Source organism: Chenopodium album, chromosome 7 (genome assembly GCF_948465745.1).
Source record: "Chenopodium album chromosome 7, dcCheAlbu1.1, whole genome shotgun sequence".
NCBI classification, from domain to species: domain Eukaryota; kingdom Viridiplantae; phylum Streptophyta; class Magnoliopsida; order Caryophyllales; family Amaranthaceae; genus Chenopodium; species Chenopodium album.
This window is the reverse complement of record NC_137840.1, coordinates 75,417,256-75,434,824: the sequence shown is the minus strand read 5'-3', so window position 1 is coordinate 75,434,824 and position 17,569 is coordinate 75,417,256. Positions and strand designations below refer to the sequence as shown.

Here is a 17,569-nt window from a genome sequence, read left to right as displayed (position 1 = left end):
CAAAACTAGGAGCAGCAACTAGTTAGTTGTTCTTTAATGATTTTCTTCTTTGCTTATTTTCACTTTTCTTTTATTATGTATTTCTAGTCTTATTTTCTAGGGTTAGGTTGAATTCTAGCCATGATTGATACTTGATTTGTTCTTTTAAATTCTCAATTAATTGTTTATATTGTTCATGCTTAATTGATTGTGCTTATGCCAATACTAGATTAGGGATGATTGGTATTGTTATTACTCCATTGTCTTGATTGCAACGGGAGTTGGGTTTTGACGGATTTGAATAGATCAATTAAGGGTATGAAATTCTCCACGGAAGTAAGTAGAACGGATTATTAGGAAGTTAGGGTGCCGAACTTAATGTCTTTAATTTACATGATTCCACGGAAGTAGGTTTGATTGTTAATTAGGGAAGCCATTGACAACTCGGGAGAGATCTTTGGTATTTTATAGGGTGTACCTTTCCTTGTGAACGTATAATTAATTGATTGGGGTAAGAATTTGTCTTCTATTGATTATGCTAGTGGTGATACTTAATTCTAGATATTTTTATATTTGATTTTCTTGCTTTAGTAGTATAATATTTTCAACCCTATTTTGATTGACTCGACTAGTTTTAATTCATAGTAGTCCAATATTGATACTACCTTCTCTGTGGGATCGACCCTGACTTACCCTACTACATATTAGCAGGATAGTTAGGCTTTTATTATTTTTGTTAGGTGTGCGACCGCCTATCATTTACGGTGTATTAGAATTTTTAACAATTTATATTATGGAGTAAGGAGTAAGAAACAACCAAATTCCAATTAAAAGTGATGAATATATACTGTATTTAATACTGAATATTTTATGTTTTTATACTGTATCTAATTTACACGTATTAAAATAGAGATAAAATCATTTTAAAAAGTTAAATGGGAAAAAATAATAGAGATGGATGGAGTACATACTTCATATGGAGTATTATGCTATCAACATGTGAATTTACTGATTTGCCCTCTAATTATGAACATAAAGATTAACCAGGCCAAGTTAACATACATACAAAGATTGTCTAGTATCGAAATCATTCTATCGAAAGCATCCTTGATTCTCCTCCTGTCTGAATTAGGCCTTGAAATCTGGATTTTATTCCCCCAAAATATTCCATATTTTTCATTACCCCTTCTGACATCTACTGTCCATCTACAATTATTATCTCATTTAATCCCTTTCATTTTCAATTGAAAAGATCCCATTAATTCATAATATTATCAATAATTATTTATTCTATAACTTCAATTGAAAAGATTCCATTAATCCATAATAATTACGTTTTATTATTGAGATTTGAGAACACAAAAATGTTCAAGCTTACTAAACATTGAGGGCATAATACAATTAATTAGTCAAAATGGTTCAATATTTACTTGTGTGTAAATACATTACATATGAAATAAAAATACAAGGATTATTAAAAAAATGTTTTAAAATGGAAGAGATAATTGATAATTGAATACTAAAATCACAAATAATTAATATAATGAACCGTTCAATTCATTCATTTTATTGAACAAATACACATTATTCCATCTACAATTGACGATAATTAAAAAATCAAAGAGAAAACTAGATTGTCTTCAAGCTCTTCATTCGCGAATCCACAAGCTTGAACATACGTAATACCTTCCAAAACCTGAAATTAAAATCACAAAAAGTAGAAAAATCTACACAAAAATATCAATTAACCAATAAATTTAAAATCATTCAATTATATGTATAAAAACCAATAATGATGAAATAATTTATAAAATATTTTCTAGATGAGATCCACTATTTATGTTCATTTCATACATTATATTGTAAAAATTAAGCCAATAACCTTGTAAGAAATTAATTAAAAAAAATATATATATCATAGAATTGTTTTGTTTTTTTAAAAAAGTTGATAGAAAAAAGGATAAAAGGAGCTCCCTTCAATCCAAATAAGAAAAGGAGAAGGCAAAAGAACATCTCCAAGGTCATGCAAAGCCAATGGAGTTGACCCAAGTAATCAAGTGTAATCAACTCCATAGGTTATCCATGAACTAGCAGATGTTTCCACCTTTCTCTTTCTTTCCTGTTTTTGGACCGAAAGGAGCTCCCATCTACCATTCTTATCTTACCTAGTATTCCCTCAAATACATACGACTTTTAAGAGATTGAGAGAGTATATATATTATTTTTTATTAAGAATAATATAAAGTTAAAATGATGATGTTATAAAAAAATGAGTAGGAAGTGGTGGGGTTATATAGAGAGGAAGAGATTAGTGAGTGAGGAAAACCCTAGCCACCCTTTGCTAATGTGTGTAAGAGAAGACAAATGGTCGAATAATTAGGTGGGCTTGATTAGTTTAAACGTTACTTTCTTTGTTCCTTTTTTTTAAAAAAAAAACTCTCTGTCTCTTTATTTTCAATTTTTCATACCTAATTTAAGTTTGGCACCACCATTTAAAGTAATTTTATTAATTGTGGAAAATCAATACGGAGTAAGATATTATATTAATTACGGCAAATTAATAAGATGGATGTGGAAAGAGAATAATAGAATTATGTAAAGTGTCATAATGAAAATATATATACTTATAAAAAATATTTGATGTGATGGAGTGATACAAGGATGAAATATTTTTCAATTTTTCTTCTTTTAAATGTTTTAATTATATAGATATATAGGAGACTAGGAGTCATAGATTCATACGAATGTAAAATTAATTTCCACTCGTGTGATGCATAAAATATTTTACATAAGACAAGTATCTACAGAGTATATATATGTGTACTGTATACGTTATGAATATTATAAATAATATTTCGTATTTCATTACTTGGTCGTGATTGTTTCCTAAAAAAAATGGAGTATTATTCTTCTCATCGGATCAAAAGCGAATCTAACGCTTTACATACATTAAATCGATCGATTGATTAAAATTACTGGTCCAAATTTTCAATTACTCCGTACATAAATTTGGTTATTATACATATTTCGTATTTCATTACTTGGTCGTGATTGTTTCCTAAAAAAAAATTATTATTCTTATCATCGGATCGGAAGAGAATCTAACGTTGATTAAAATTACTGGTCCAAAATTTCAATTACTCCGTACATAAATTTGGTTATTATACAACTCGTAAATTAAATAAGGTATATTATTTAATTGAAGGTAGGTTATACAAGGTATAAAAAAATGAATATTAATACCTTTCAATTTACTCCTTATTAATTACAAGTATTATTACGGAGTTATTTCAATTTAGCTTTTACTCCGCCTCCATTTTTACTTGACAAATTAAATTAAAAATACTCCCTTTAATTTACACAAGTGTTTTCACTAATTAATACGGAGTAATAATTTTGATCAACAATATTTATATTATCAATAAAAAAAATAAAAATTTAATATTGAGACGATTACCAGTTTACCGCATATATATACACACCCCTAGGGCTATGTATAGCATTTTCCATTTTTTTATACTACTCCGTATAAAACACAATATTGGTCAAATAATGTGTTACTCGTAATCTAATGCAAAAAATCAGAACTAAAACACTAACAAAAAGGAGAAGGCAGAAGAGATTTGAGAGTTGAGTGAAGCAATGATGGATAAAGAACACTTCGTAGTATTTTTTTTTTTTTTTTCTTGTTTGATGCAAATGAAGAGAAAGCTCCAAACGAGAAATAAACAAGGAAAAATAGTGACATTGTCGAAAGTAAATAAAAGTGGTGAAGAGGGAAAGTGATGGGCGATCTGTTGTCATCATCAATATCTACCATCTAGATGTTCTCGTTATTTGTAACTCATGGAGTTGTTCAATTAGTACATGCTTTTTTCCAACCAAATAAAAAAACATAATCTCCCGTTTTAAAATAAATGACACTCCTAAAATTGACATGCTTGTTAATACCATAATTTGACCATTCATATATGACTCATATATAAAGTACAATCAAGCGTTCATTAAAATTAATAAAAATAGATAAATGGTTTATAAATAGTACGGAGCAGTATTTTTATTTTTCAACATTCCATAATAAAAACCTATTTTCAGTTTTTTCACTGTTTTGTTACAAGTTCAACAAAGTTCATACGATAGAATTTCATTCAAAATGGACAACTCCGCAAGTAGTAATGTCACGAATGAGACACATGCCAAACATAGAAATCATACATGTAGTCTCCCACTCCACCCTCCCAACGGTTGGATTTCATTTGAATCTATTTGTGTAATGCTTTTAACAGTATTTTGATACTTTCTAAGTGTTCTATACTTTAGTTGTCTTCTTTTTAAGAGCATCAATTTAGAAAACACAACAACATAGAAATTTCAATTTGATAGAATAAAGAAATGTTTGAACAAAAACTACTCCCTCTGTTTTAAAATGTAATCGAGTATTACTTCATAGATGTATGTGAATAAAAGATCTTGTCTCCATCACACGTGAAATCTGGAAAAAAAATAGATGGTAAATTTTCGCAACAATGATTAGAAGTTGTTAGCGAAAAAAAAAAAAAATGATTGAAGAAAACAAGAGGTCCCTTCACTCCAAGAACAAAAAAGATGAAGGTAAACCTCAGCTCCTAGTTCATGCTCACCCTCTAATGGTTGCACACTTATGTGCACCTTCAATGGGTATTCATGAACTAGCAGCTGTAGCATGTTACCTCCATTCATTCTTTCCAGTTTTGGAGGAAGAGATCTCTTATATATACAAACCATCATTCCATCTTCAAATATAGCTGTGAAGGTAGCTGTAGCTGTGAAGATAGTTGTGAGTTGTGTATGTAGCTGTTAGCTGTGAAGATAAATAATTTAGATATGAGGGTTCGGTAAAGTAGCGGTTGACTAGCTATTACATATAAAAATCAACATTTTATTTTTAAAACTATAGATTAAATTTTCAACAGCTACCTCAAAAGCTAGTTCAAAAGCTAATCTTTCTAACTTTTCATAAAAGCTACCTCCACCACTAAAAGCTACCTTAATCACTACTTTGCCAAACACTCACATTTTTTGTCAAGTAGTGATTTGACTTGGTCAAACCACTAAAAGCTACCTAAAAAGCTACTCAAAAGCTAGCGCCGAACACGCCCATAGAAGAATCATACGATAAATACATATACATGTGAAGTTTTCATTTTGAATCTTTATTTCTCTTAATCAAGACGTACCATGTATCGAATGTACGTATATATACTCGTAATTTATGAAGATTTGCATTAAGTGCTATGTATCACTTTGAGATATGGTTTGGTAGACGAAAAAAGAATCCTCTATAGTTATTACTACGATAGGAAATCCCGGGTGATAAATGATCTTAAATACGTATACTTCACTACAACAGTTTAATACAACTAGTAGGTATTACTCGTATTAGGGTGGTTTGATATATTGTTGAGACAGGAGAGGTGGTTTTTATTTATCGACGGATGACTTGTTACAAAATCAAGGGGGGAATGTTGCACATCTCACACACTATTGTCTATTGAGTGATGAAATAGCGCTGATCATCCTCCTTGGCAATTTGGCATTACCCTCACTGCCTGACATATTAAAGAACTGATTTTTGGGCAAAAGAAGAAGAAAAAAATGATACTCTGTTAACATGTAGCTGGATTGAAAGAGAAATTGTGTACTTCGGAAAATTAAAAGAATGTCATGTTTCAAGATCATACATAAATTGATATATATATTTTTTTTTTCACAGATACATAAATTGATTTTTACAGCAACAGAGAGATAGTTATTGTTCATAACAAGTACTGTAATTTCACATATTGTTAGCACTGTCTCAATACAATAATCGAATTTGAAACAGTATCCTGCACACCAATCAATCAATCAATCAATCAATCAAAGCCTTAATCCCAAAAGTGGGGTCGGCTAACACCGTTATAAACAAAAGATGTATCCATTCTGAACACTAATGCTGCGTGCCTGAGCATGGGTGGAATGTAGTGAGAATTGATTAAGGTACCAAGTTATTCCTCTTGAGTTCTTTTGACATGATGCACACGCACGGCCTCAAGAATGCACATTACTTATCGTCTGATACCCAAATTGATACATAGAACACTCCATGAAGCCTCTTGAAAAGAATGTGAAAATGAAGTTAACTGAGTTTTGCTTGATCTCATGCAGGTTCATGAAGTCCCACCATGTGGCCATCAAGACAACGTAATGCTGCGATCTGCATGAGGCATCAGATAAAGAAAACAAAACATGTTGAAGATAAATGAGGATAAATTAATTGCCGTGACAAGCACACAGTACAGCCAACAATAGGAACATATATCTTTTCTGGATTTTAGCAGTTAGGGATTTGCATGATGAAGCAACTGAAGCCCATAATCCATGGCATTATGCTGGTAAAGAAGAGAATAGAAAGTAAATTATTAAAAACATTTAATCAGTATCAAGTTCTAGCTAACACGCTGTATGTTACTCTTGGACTCCTCAACTATTGTTGCTAGACACTGGTACGTATCCAAGTATAAGGCTTTGTAATGTATAAAATATCCTATGATTTTAGTCTAACAATAAAGGGTAACATGAGAGTTACGTGACAATATCCATGTCAAAACTCAATTTTGAGAATTCGACATGATTACATGAGGTAGAGGAATCAGAGTAACATAGTAGTGCAGGCAGTTCTTGGTCAGTTAGTGTCGCAACAAGCTGATATCTACGGCAAATCATCACACATCTGACAGAAAATAGAACTAAATATTCCAGTAGTGTGATATTTGGTTGATGTAGCATTTAGCACACAGAAACCAAATATTAAACGAGTAATCGTATAATCAGAAAGCCAGAAAGAGCAATGGTTCTAAGGAAATATGTACTAACCTTTCCATGGATTTCATGTTTGATTGGGCCATCTAGCTCTGCTCCCAGTTCCATTAATTTCATGACTGTACTGTTAATGTCTGTTACTGTAAAGGACAGGAGCGAAGAGTATTGTTTCTGGACGACATGGTCACTGCAAACCAGCATTAGCAGTTATATTAATGAACAAATAAAAGATAGTTACTTTTAAGAACACAGTCAATGCGGATTATGTAAAACAGAACGGTTAAGATATGGATTGCGAGTTACAAACTTTAACATATGTCACATTCAGAATTTGTATTTATCGGAAGTATTCTCTTCATCGAGAAATTTTCTTAATGACATGGAACACTAAGAAGAATTTCAACTAAATTACCATCATATATTGGATGTGTATGTGTGTAACAAAATACTAACAACTAATGATGCTTTGATCAGTTATCACGTCTATAAAGCCATTCAGCCACAGTTCTCCATCGAAGATAATGCATTGATGAATGATTACTGCCTATAAGGGAATGATGATTGTTTACATTAATAAATTCTGACCTCGTGTTATTGTGTTACCTAAATTGTGGTACAAAATGGGTATGGGAACGCAATTCGTGTCCTAGTTTTGTTAAGTTAGTCCAAAAGTGTGCTCCTCACACATACCAATTCACATTTTCAGATTGCAGTTCATAAAGGCTTTTTCAAATTGCAGTTCATAAAGGCTTAGTAATTTCATTAACACTACTCTGAGCTTAATCAAACATTTGAAGCATAAAATTTACAGCAACATCTAGTGATTTAGTGTTTGTTGCTCAAGAGCCCAATAATCTGCCTCTCATATGCTAATACAAATTACACAATTCAATATCAAACATTGGAGACAATCTAACTGCATACATCTCACACAATTGGATTCTTCGACGCAGGCTTAACTCAATTTAACAGAATTACACCCTAGTCCAATAAGGCAATAAGAAGAAGGCAACTTCATCAATAAATTTTACCAAATTTTGAAAATTGAAGCAAGAGAACTAACAACATTGACTTTCTTGCTGCAAATCGTTTATTGGGGTTCTTCTCATCTAATCTAATTGAAAACCTTATCAAGAACAAATAATATAAATTACAATGATCAAATTGAACATAATTAAGCCATTAAAACAAAGAAGAAAACCCCAAATCATCAGTTCATCACCCAAATGAAATCAATCAAAACCCCAATAAGTTAAGATTGAATTCTGATGCAATTTCACAGCAAAATTGATGGAAATCAGTTAAAGTTCTAAAATTTCTGGGTTGATGACGTTAAACCCATTAAAATTCAATCAAAAAAGAAAGAAGGAAACCTGGAATAGTGTAAGAGAGCAAGCTTGAAGGAGTCAGAGCTGAGTTCGGCCCAACGAGGAGTGCAGACATTAATGGTGAAACCCAAACCATCGGAGTAGAATTTGGCAGCTCTGGGTACATCCTTGTGCATTTGCATCACCCATTTGAACACCGCTCCTCCCATCTTTCCCACCGAACCAATTATATTTGAGAGATTTCAAGGGTTTTGCATTGTTTTTTAAGGCTCGCTTTCTTGTCAACTTATTTCGTTTATTTTTTACATACGGGTTTGTTTCGATTTACTGCAAACAATTGAACTGAAATGTGATTGAGGCTGAACTGAATTGAATTGAGTTGAATAAATTTGTTTATGATAGAAGAAAATTTGGAACTAAACTAATTGGAGCTGAGCTGAATCAAATAGAATAGAACTGAAATTAAGCTGAACAGAACAGAACCTGAGTAGGTGTAGTACGGGTTTTGGACTAGTTTTTTCGGTGTTGTCCTGTTTCGAGTCTTAAATTATCAAATTTTCGATTTTTTTGTTTGATTATGTTTTAGACATGTGAATAATAAGGTTAGAAATAGAGAAGAGCATACATTCATAAATCATAATTGTTCGCTTTTATTTTTACAAACATTAGGCAACTTTTTTATTACAATGAGGATGAAAAAAAAAACCCTAGAACTCAATATGCAATAACCACATTGCATCAAACTGTGATGAGGGCATGAGGTAGTAGATACATTACTATATTTGAAATTAACATTAATGATTTTTACATAGGAAAAAAAAAACCCTCCGTATTCCGTACAAGCCAAGACTTGAATTTCATCAAACTTGTCACAGCTTATTATAGCCTCTTAAGTCTTAATCAGTATGCAAAATGGATTTATCCTTGTGCAGCTTTCAGTGTGTTGCCAATGTCGATGACAAAACGATACCTAACGTCTGCTTTGAGTAGACGCTCCATGGCCTTGTTAACATATTCCACTGGAACAACCTCAATATCTGCTTTAATATCATGCTTAGCAGCAAAATCGATCATCTCCTGTGTCTCTTTCATGCTTCCGGCACAACTTCCAGCTACGATCTTCCTACCTGTCAAATAAAATCACAAAAACCAATCATGTATTTCTGTTACATAACAATTCATTAGCTGAAACACGATCATGCATAATTGCATACCCATTAGCAGAGGGATGATTGGCAACTCAAGAGGTTTGCCTGGAGCCCCAACCATGATCAACTTTCCATGAGTCTTCAGCAGATCAATCAATGGTAAGAGAGGATGAGTTGCCGAGACTGTATCAATTATACCGTCCATTGTCCCCACAGAAGCCTATACGAATACAACGTACAAGTAACTCAGGTCAATATTGACACAAAAAAAAGTTGAATCAAGTATGCATACAAGACGATTGATAGCTTCCTCCTTTTTGTTAGGTGAGGTGCTAATGACCGTGACCTTAGCACCAAATGCCTTGGCGAATTTCACAGCCAAGTGTCCTAGACCACCAAGGCCAACAACGCCAACATGGAGTCCAGGAATGTCAAGCTCAAAGTACTTAAAAGGGCTGTAGACAGTGATGCCGGCACATAAAAGAGGGGCAGTAGCATCAAGTGCCATCTTCTCAGGAATGCGAACAGCAAAATGCTCATCTACCACTATTATATCAGAGTAGCCTCCATATGTAGGGGTGCCATCCAAGTAAGTGGATCCATATGTTAAGATCATTTTGGAACAGTAATTCTCAAGATGCTTGCCACAACTATCACACGAACGACAGGAATCAACCATGGTTCCTACCCCAACTTTGTCCCCTACTTTGAATTTTGTCACCTTGGCTCCAGTAGTAATAACTGTTCCTACCATCTCATGTCTACAATCAATGAAAATAAGATCCAGTTAGATGCTTTATCTTGTTATCAACCTGTTCTATAGTGTATAGTGGTGAAGTTTCCAGTATCCTCCAAAAGAATAAGAAAGAACTAGGATATGCTTTGTATAGGAAATGCATTACTAGATCATATTCATATAATCATATCTAAATAAATCTGCAACTGTTCCTCGAGTTAGATTTAGTGATTGTATAAGAAAGCAACAATCATACCCGGGGATAAGTGGATACTTGGACATTCCATGATCATTCTTAACAAAGTGAAGATCAGTGTGACAAATACCACAATACAATATTTTGACAGTGGTATCATTTTCTCCATTGGCCCTGAACCAAAATATCAATCTTACATTAGCTAAGTAAGCTCAACAGATTATAAGTTCAATCTAAAAAGAAAAGGGTGAGCACGCAAAAAAATATCAAAATATTACAACCTTCTAGAAAAATCAAAGGGAGAAAGGATGCCTGATGAATCGCGAGCTGCCCATCCATAAGCCTGTTGTTGCTGCTGATCAACTACAGATTCATATGTGCTAGACATTATATATACTTGTACGAGTATAATACTCCGTAAAATCTCTAAATTATTGAAAATTGCAAGTCACAATGTACTGATGTAGCATCTCAGGGGAAGTTCCCCCTTTTATAAGAGGAATTCGTTGTGATTGATTGATGAACAAATAAAGCTTTCAATAACAGTAGTATCAGCACTAGTCAAAAACCAAAAAAGCCTTCATAAGTGAAGTAAGTGATAACATTATCATTAAGGATATAAAATGTCATACATGACGGAGTCTTTTTACCTATGTTACGAAGGTGTGTTTGTCTAACATATGGACATAACACAAAACAATTAGTCAAAAATGGATGCATTAGGCTCACTTTTGGCTGTTAACAATCAATGTACAGTAGACACTCATTCAACTATTAGTCTATTAGAATTGAGTATTTAATTAGTCTTTGTTTTGAAATATAAAAATCAAAAAGTTAAAGATAATTTGCTTGTAAAATTAACAGTGTACATAACATACACAGAACAGAACTTCAGATTTATAATCATAACTGAAGAAAACCTCATTGGCACCTAGATGACACAGTTCAAAGATCCCTGCCAATTGATGCAGAGAAGACGCTTCGTGTTGGATAAAAGGACATTACTTGATGCATAAAGTAGTAGCTATATTTTTTTTTCAAATGCTTCAGCTGCAACTCTTGTTCATCTTTAAAGAAGCATAGCAAAAGACAGTTCAATGAGATTCAGACTCAAATTCTCTCTATATTCCATCAATATTGTTACAACTACGTTGATTGTTTATTTTTTAGTCTTACTCAGGCCAACTAACAAAGAAAAGACAGGTGATGCCTTGCCCGAATCTTTTCTCGTTTGTAGTTTGTTCACAGGATGAAGATTTGTGTTAAAACTTTCTTGCCAAAGTGTTGCACATTTATCTGCCAGTTTTCTCCCAAATATTCACAATGCAGACTTTACTCCAGAGAATTATAATCATTTGTTGTCGATCTGAATTTTATTAACCCGATCATCAGCCAGCAGCGAGGAAGAAAGATGATAACAGAACCTTGCTTGTTAAGTTGCACCTTTGGAAACTTTTGATTGTATGTTTCGCCCCTCCACCCTTGCTTCTAGAAGCCTAGCCTTCAACGTGTTTTCCTTACTGCTCCTAGGCCATATCGAAGAAGACTCAGAGATTTCATGGTCTTGTGAAAGAATTTTGGATTCCCAATTCTTCACAGGACTAGCAAGATCTGCTAACAAGAAATGATTATCTGGTAATTCACTCTCTGGATGAATTCTCTCTCCCTCTATTGATGAAGAGTTATTCCTCAATAAATTATCGGGCATACGATTTGAATTCCCTGCCCGATTTCCAAATCGTTTACTCCTCCTTTCTAGTAAACCTTCTTCTGTTACAGCCTCTTGGTTGTCGTTCAGGGTGTGTCCATTACTTAACGTCATCCGAGCCATGTGTTTCTCAAAGCGTGCTTGCAAGCTGGATAAACTACGGCCATTATTACTTAATTCTTGACATTCACCATTTCTCTTTGTTGCATCTTTCTTCTGTATTTCTTCAAGACCCCTTTCTTCATAAGAATTACCAACATTTTTTGTGTGAACCCCATTGGAATACTCTCCACCAAAATTCTTTGTCAATTCAAAACAATTTGACTCACTATCTGAAGAGTCATTTTCATCTTCTTCATCAACATTTTGAGGAGCGCTTGTAGCCTCATTCAATGGGAATGACTCCAATGACTGACGGCGAAAACCACTACTCTTGGAACTTTTGTTATGAAAGTCATCATCTTCTCTTGAATCCAAAGTTCGCCTAGCTTTTAAGAAGGTTTCTATTTCAGGCCTAAGCTTGTCCACAATCATGCCCTTTTCTTCCATATCCTTGCGCATTTCTTCTGCTAGCTTCATCTGTACCCGTTCATCCAACCAAGCCTCTGAAATATGGAGAACAAGGCTATCAACATGTCCTCTATGAACTTGTTCTTTTTCACTCCTGAATTTCTGAGACCTAAGCTCCTGCTCATAGTCTCTTATTCCCATAGTAAACTCATCGCATAAGTCCTCCAGGAGTATTCGTGCTCTTCTCTCCTTTTCTAGTTCCTTCAAAGCCTTAGAGAAGGAAGATTTCATGTCAGAAACCTCTCTGGCCATCTTGCGATGCAAGCTCTCAGAACGCTTTCTAAGTTTTCTCTCATCTTCTAGTTCTTGTCTCACTGATTGCAATGCGGACTGCATTCTATCTTGCTCCATGTTTCTTCTGACATGTTTATGCTCTGCTACTTGCTTCATCAGCTCATCTATCACCTGCCTGTCCTTTTGTTTCTCACGCTGCAGCTCTTTCATTCTTGTTCGTGCATTGTCCAACTCTGTTTTCATAGCCTTTAATATTGACACGTTCGATGTGTGCTGCTCTTCAAGGCACCAGATGCGGTTGAGAACTTTGAGCAACTCTGTAGATGTTTTAAGGCTGTTGCTTGGATCACCCATTCTCCCCTTGAAATCTAGAGAACTGCTAGGAGTAGCAGCAGGATTGTATGGTGTTACCTGTTCAGTAAACAAGACAGTGTATTTAAGAAAATTTGACTACCTAAGAAACTAGTACTACAAAAGATATCTAGTACTTGGGTAATCAGGCGAGGAAGCTTCAACCCATTAAAAACTCTGTCTAGTTCGGTCAATTCAGATCAGAAAATGTGATTTCATATGAAGAAACCCTACAGTTTATGGTTGAGAGCTGGAGATGACAACATTAAAACGGGAAGATTGTCACAAGAGTCAGGAACCCTGATCAGACAATTAACAAGATATTAATGCTAACAACAGTTCCTACCATGCTTTCAGATCATATACATGTTTTTTGCTCTTGTATATGTATTATACTATGAACAGCATCAAGATGCCATGTTTTTCACAAACTATTAGAGAGAGAAAATCAGAAAACAATACAGGTATGTATACAAGTGTTATGTGAGCACTGATTGCTCTCAAGCTTAGTTATAACCAAAATGTCAATGTCTATGTACTAATTCAAATCATATCATACAATTGGATAATCAACAGGATTCTGAGTAGAATAGAAAAATGCCAATTTCTTCACACACACCAAGGGACAAGCATATTTACCTCCATAGAACTGCTATAACTAGCAGGAGACACTGGTTGAATTTCACGGCCATTCCTGTTCACTGCTCGATGGTTTCGCAGAAGCGATGCTGCTATATTTCTGTGGAAGCTTCCCGCACTTACAGGCTGAAACAAGCACAAAAAGAAACTCATGAGCAGGTCAATTAAACAGACTGGCAGAAACCTCCCAAAATTATAGAGACATCAATGCCATGACGTAATTGGAAACTTGGAATTAGGAATTCATTTAATGTCACGAGGTGTTCATGGTAAAAAAAAAAACACTGCAAGGCATGCCATATGCGTTATCCTGGTGGCTCAATCTGCAAACTCAATATAACCATGATGGGCCAAATCAATATTGGGATTTGTTCTTACCAAGCTTTGCACTTCCAAGGATAAGGCGATTAAGCAATCAAGAAGAATATAGAGATTCTAAGGTAAGATACAAAAGAAATCTTCACACCAGAAAAGGCTATACATGATCTTAAAAGCATGCTTCTTAATGATAAAGGGAATGAATCATGAATTTACAAAAAAAATCACGATGACTCTCTACACAAACACTTATCCCTTATCACCTTATGTATCTTCATGTTAAATCCCTCTCTAGCTATATCTAGCAAGAGATTACAAGTCACTGAATGACAAATTAATAAGTCAAAACTGAGATTGATGTGAAACAAAGCGTGCGGGTCAAGTCTAGGTAAAGGCAATGCATGTGATCGAGCAAGCGTTTGGGTCATTTGGCTGTATTTCTTTCTGTCTCCAGAAACATGCCTGCAGCATACAGCCATACAAGATACACAACACCCTATCTCGGAAGAAGCACAGCCATTCCCAGAAACATGCTTGCAGCATACAGCCATACAAGATACAGTTCCCTATCTCAGCAGAAGCACGGCCGGCTATTAATGCCTCTTCCTGTCTCCAAAATCATACTTGCAGCACGCAGGATACAGTCCCTACAATGTCTCTTTTTATCCTAACTTTATACAGGAAATTGTTCACTTCATTTTACTTAGTATCTTTGCAGCAATTAACTCTCATTCTCCCAAATTCTTACACATAAGAAGCTGAAATTTCAGTGACATGAATGTTGCAACAATTTTATTTTTTATTTTTCTGATTGATTTTGTTGATCTAGAATGATATTGATTAAACCACTTGCATTCACATCTCAACAGAATTCCCAAAACTGGCTTACAGTACGAAAAAAAAAAATTGAAATTAAGGCAGCATATATGCAAAAGGGTTTACAAACCAAGCAAGAAAATTCACAAAAACAACAAAACCCAGAAAAATCAGCAAGAAACAACACAAACCCAGAAAACAATAAATTAAAACAATGATAATAATGAAGCAAAAAATACCTGTTCATGAGAAGCATCATCAGGTGGGTCCTCCAAAACAGTATGAATCTGCAAACCCTTATTTTTGAGACCTTTATTATGATTATGATTATGATGATGGCGGTTCATTTTAGCAAGAGAATTAAGATGTGGTAAAACTTCCCACAAATTTGCACCCAATTGTCTTGCTGTAACAGATGAACTACTCCCACAATTATTAGTATTAGTATTATTATGAACAATATTAGAAAGATTTGATTTTTCTTCTTGTTCTACTACTACTTGTTCTTCTTCTTCTTCTAATTGTTGTTGTTGTTGTTTAAGTTGAAAATTGGGCTCAAATTTCCAAGTAGGAGGTGGAGTAGTATTCCCCCCTCCTCTGCTTTTCCCCACCAATCTTCCGCGTTGTTTCAACTTTAATCCCAGGAATTCCTCCTTTTCTTTACCCCCTTTTTCTCTCTCCTCCATTTTCTTCTTCTTTTTATTCTTAAACTTGCAATTTTTCAAACTCCTGTTTCTCTTTCTTCTTCCATTTTTTTACACTGTCAAGAACAAATAAAAAAGCGATCTTGATTCAATCTCAAATTTTCATACTACTCCGCTAGAAGTGTTAATTGTAGTGTAGTGAAGTAGGCAACTAGTGTCTAGTTTGTAGAGTAGAATAATAGAAAGAGGCTAAAAAAGCTAACTTTAACTTTATTATTTCTACCATGGGTGAAAAAACTTGCGTGCCGTGAAATGTTTGAAGTTTGAACTCTACAAAATGTAGGTAATGTTTTGGTGTAGATTGGTTATTGGATTTGGGATTATTCTTTCTCGTACAATGGAAAAAGGGTGATTCCAACAATTCGATAACATTAGAGTTAGCGATAACTCAAATGGTTAGAGTTTCCTTTTCAATTTTAGGAGATCTTAAGAACAATTCATGTCACCAGCCGTGACTCTCTAAACAACAATAAAAAGGAAAAAAAATAAAAAAAAAATAACCAATTTGATGACATTAATCACGATTTCATGGTTTTAATACGGAGTAATACAAGGTACAAAGTACTAATATGTATTCCTCTAGCTTAAAATAATACACTATAAGACCATCTCCAATGGTGAAACTCAACTTAAACTAATATAACAAATACAGTATGTAATATACAGCTTTACAAGCATAGATATAGTTATAATGTTGATTTTATGAGAGATAAGGTAAGAATAGTTTCAAACGAGATCTTGTAAAAGGTCGGTGATTTTCAATTTTGTTACAAACCAGCAATTATGGTAGTGTGTGTAATTTATGATTTTATGACTCCAAATTTTGCAATAATTTCTTATTTCAAATCAATATTCAGTGTATTTATTTTCCTATGTAAACATTACAAATTGTATATGATCTTGTGAATATTTAGTTAATATTAGTATATTGTGTGTATATATATGATCTTGTGAACGGTTATATATATTATTTGTTTTTTTCTTGTTTTAGGTCAAGGGTTTAGGGGTAAGATGTCTTATAAATAGGAGACTACAATATAATATGCTGTGTAAGATGTAAACTATTATATTTTGCTATATATTGTTAAAATATTTTGTATAATAAGAAATATATGATATTGTGAATGGTTTTATATATGAAAGTTTTTTTATACTTCTTGTTTTAGATCAAGGGTTTAGGGGTAGGATGTCTCTATAAAAACGACATATAAAATGTAAAATTCAATTGTGTGAAGTACCTCTTAATTTTATTTCACAAGGGAAAAGTTATTAATAATAAGAAATTATAATTGTACGTGAAAAATGTCCGAATATGTGTTTTTGTTAGCCATAGTGCTCGTATGTCTAGTGCTTCTACCAATGATTTTGCCACCACTGCCGTCGCCGCCGATGATGTTCCTCCTTGTTCCTGTTATAATCTTTGGATTGCTGTTGTTTGTGGCTTTCTCTACGTGAGCTATTACTCCAAGCCCTTATGCCTAAGTTTAATACCCGAGCTTGAATTAATGTTTCTTTCGCAATAACTAATTGGTATATATTATGCCAATTTATTGAATAATATAGTACGATTATAAATTTTGCTATTATTTGTGATTCTTTTATTATTGCTCTTTGTAATGAGAGTTTAATTATATTGATGCGCGTGTTATACTCATTCCAATTATTTACATATTTTGACAGACACTTTAACTACCATAGTCTACTATTATGGAATGAAAACCCTCACAAATCTAGTACGTAGTAGTGTAGTATGTCGTATTATTCGTATACAAGTCCAAGGCTCAATTTTTTTAAATGGATTACTCCTAATATGTTACTCCATAATTAGCTCTATTAGCATTATAGCTTTATAAAGCCTCCAAAATAAAAGTCCAATTGCAACATTTTATGCATTTCTCTCAATAAATCCTTATATAGTTATATGCAACTTTTTAAAATTTTTAAATCATCATATATATTATATACTCTAATCAATAACTAATTGACATCAATCTCCACAAAT

At 33.5% G+C, this 17,569-nt stretch overlaps 2 protein-coding genes and 1 pseudogene across 3 annotated transcripts; all 3 read right to left on the bottom strand.

Moving 5' to 3' along the window:
- Window positions 1-5,916: 5,916 nt before the first annotated feature.
- On the bottom strand, window positions 5,917-8,421 carry LOC145638595 (uncharacterized). The gene is made up of 3 exons (XM_081689581.1): window positions 8,193-8,421; window positions 6,874-7,006; window positions 5,917-6,214 (listed from the first exon to the last, which is right to left on the bottom strand). Exons 1-3 carry the CDS (start codon window positions 8,354-8,356, stop codon window positions 6,158-6,160), a joined length of 354 nt encoding a protein of 117 aa, XP_081545707.1. The 5' UTR covers window positions 8,357-8,421; the 3' UTR covers window positions 5,917-6,157.
- A 366-nt stretch (window positions 8,422-8,787) lies between these two features.
- LOC145639623 (putative mannitol dehydrogenase) lies at window positions 8,788-10,674 on the bottom strand (annotated as a pseudogene). The gene is made up of 4 exons (XR_014114921.1): window positions 10,509-10,674; window positions 10,288-10,401; window positions 9,362-10,056; window positions 8,788-9,274 (listed from the first exon to the last, which is right to left on the bottom strand). The product of XR_014114921.1 is annotated as a putative mannitol dehydrogenase (transcript).
- Window positions 10,675-10,820: 146 nt separating this feature from the next.
- On the bottom strand, window positions 10,821-15,759 carry LOC145639622 (uncharacterized protein At5g41620-like). The gene is made up of 3 exons (XM_081690908.1): window positions 15,103-15,759; window positions 13,730-13,855; window positions 10,821-13,150 (listed from the first exon to the last, which is right to left on the bottom strand). Exons 1-3 carry the CDS (start codon window positions 15,547-15,549, stop codon window positions 11,660-11,662), a joined length of 2,064 nt encoding a protein of 687 aa, XP_081547034.1. The 5' UTR covers window positions 15,550-15,759; the 3' UTR covers window positions 10,821-11,659.
- Window positions 15,760-17,569: the final 1,810 nt, after the last annotated feature.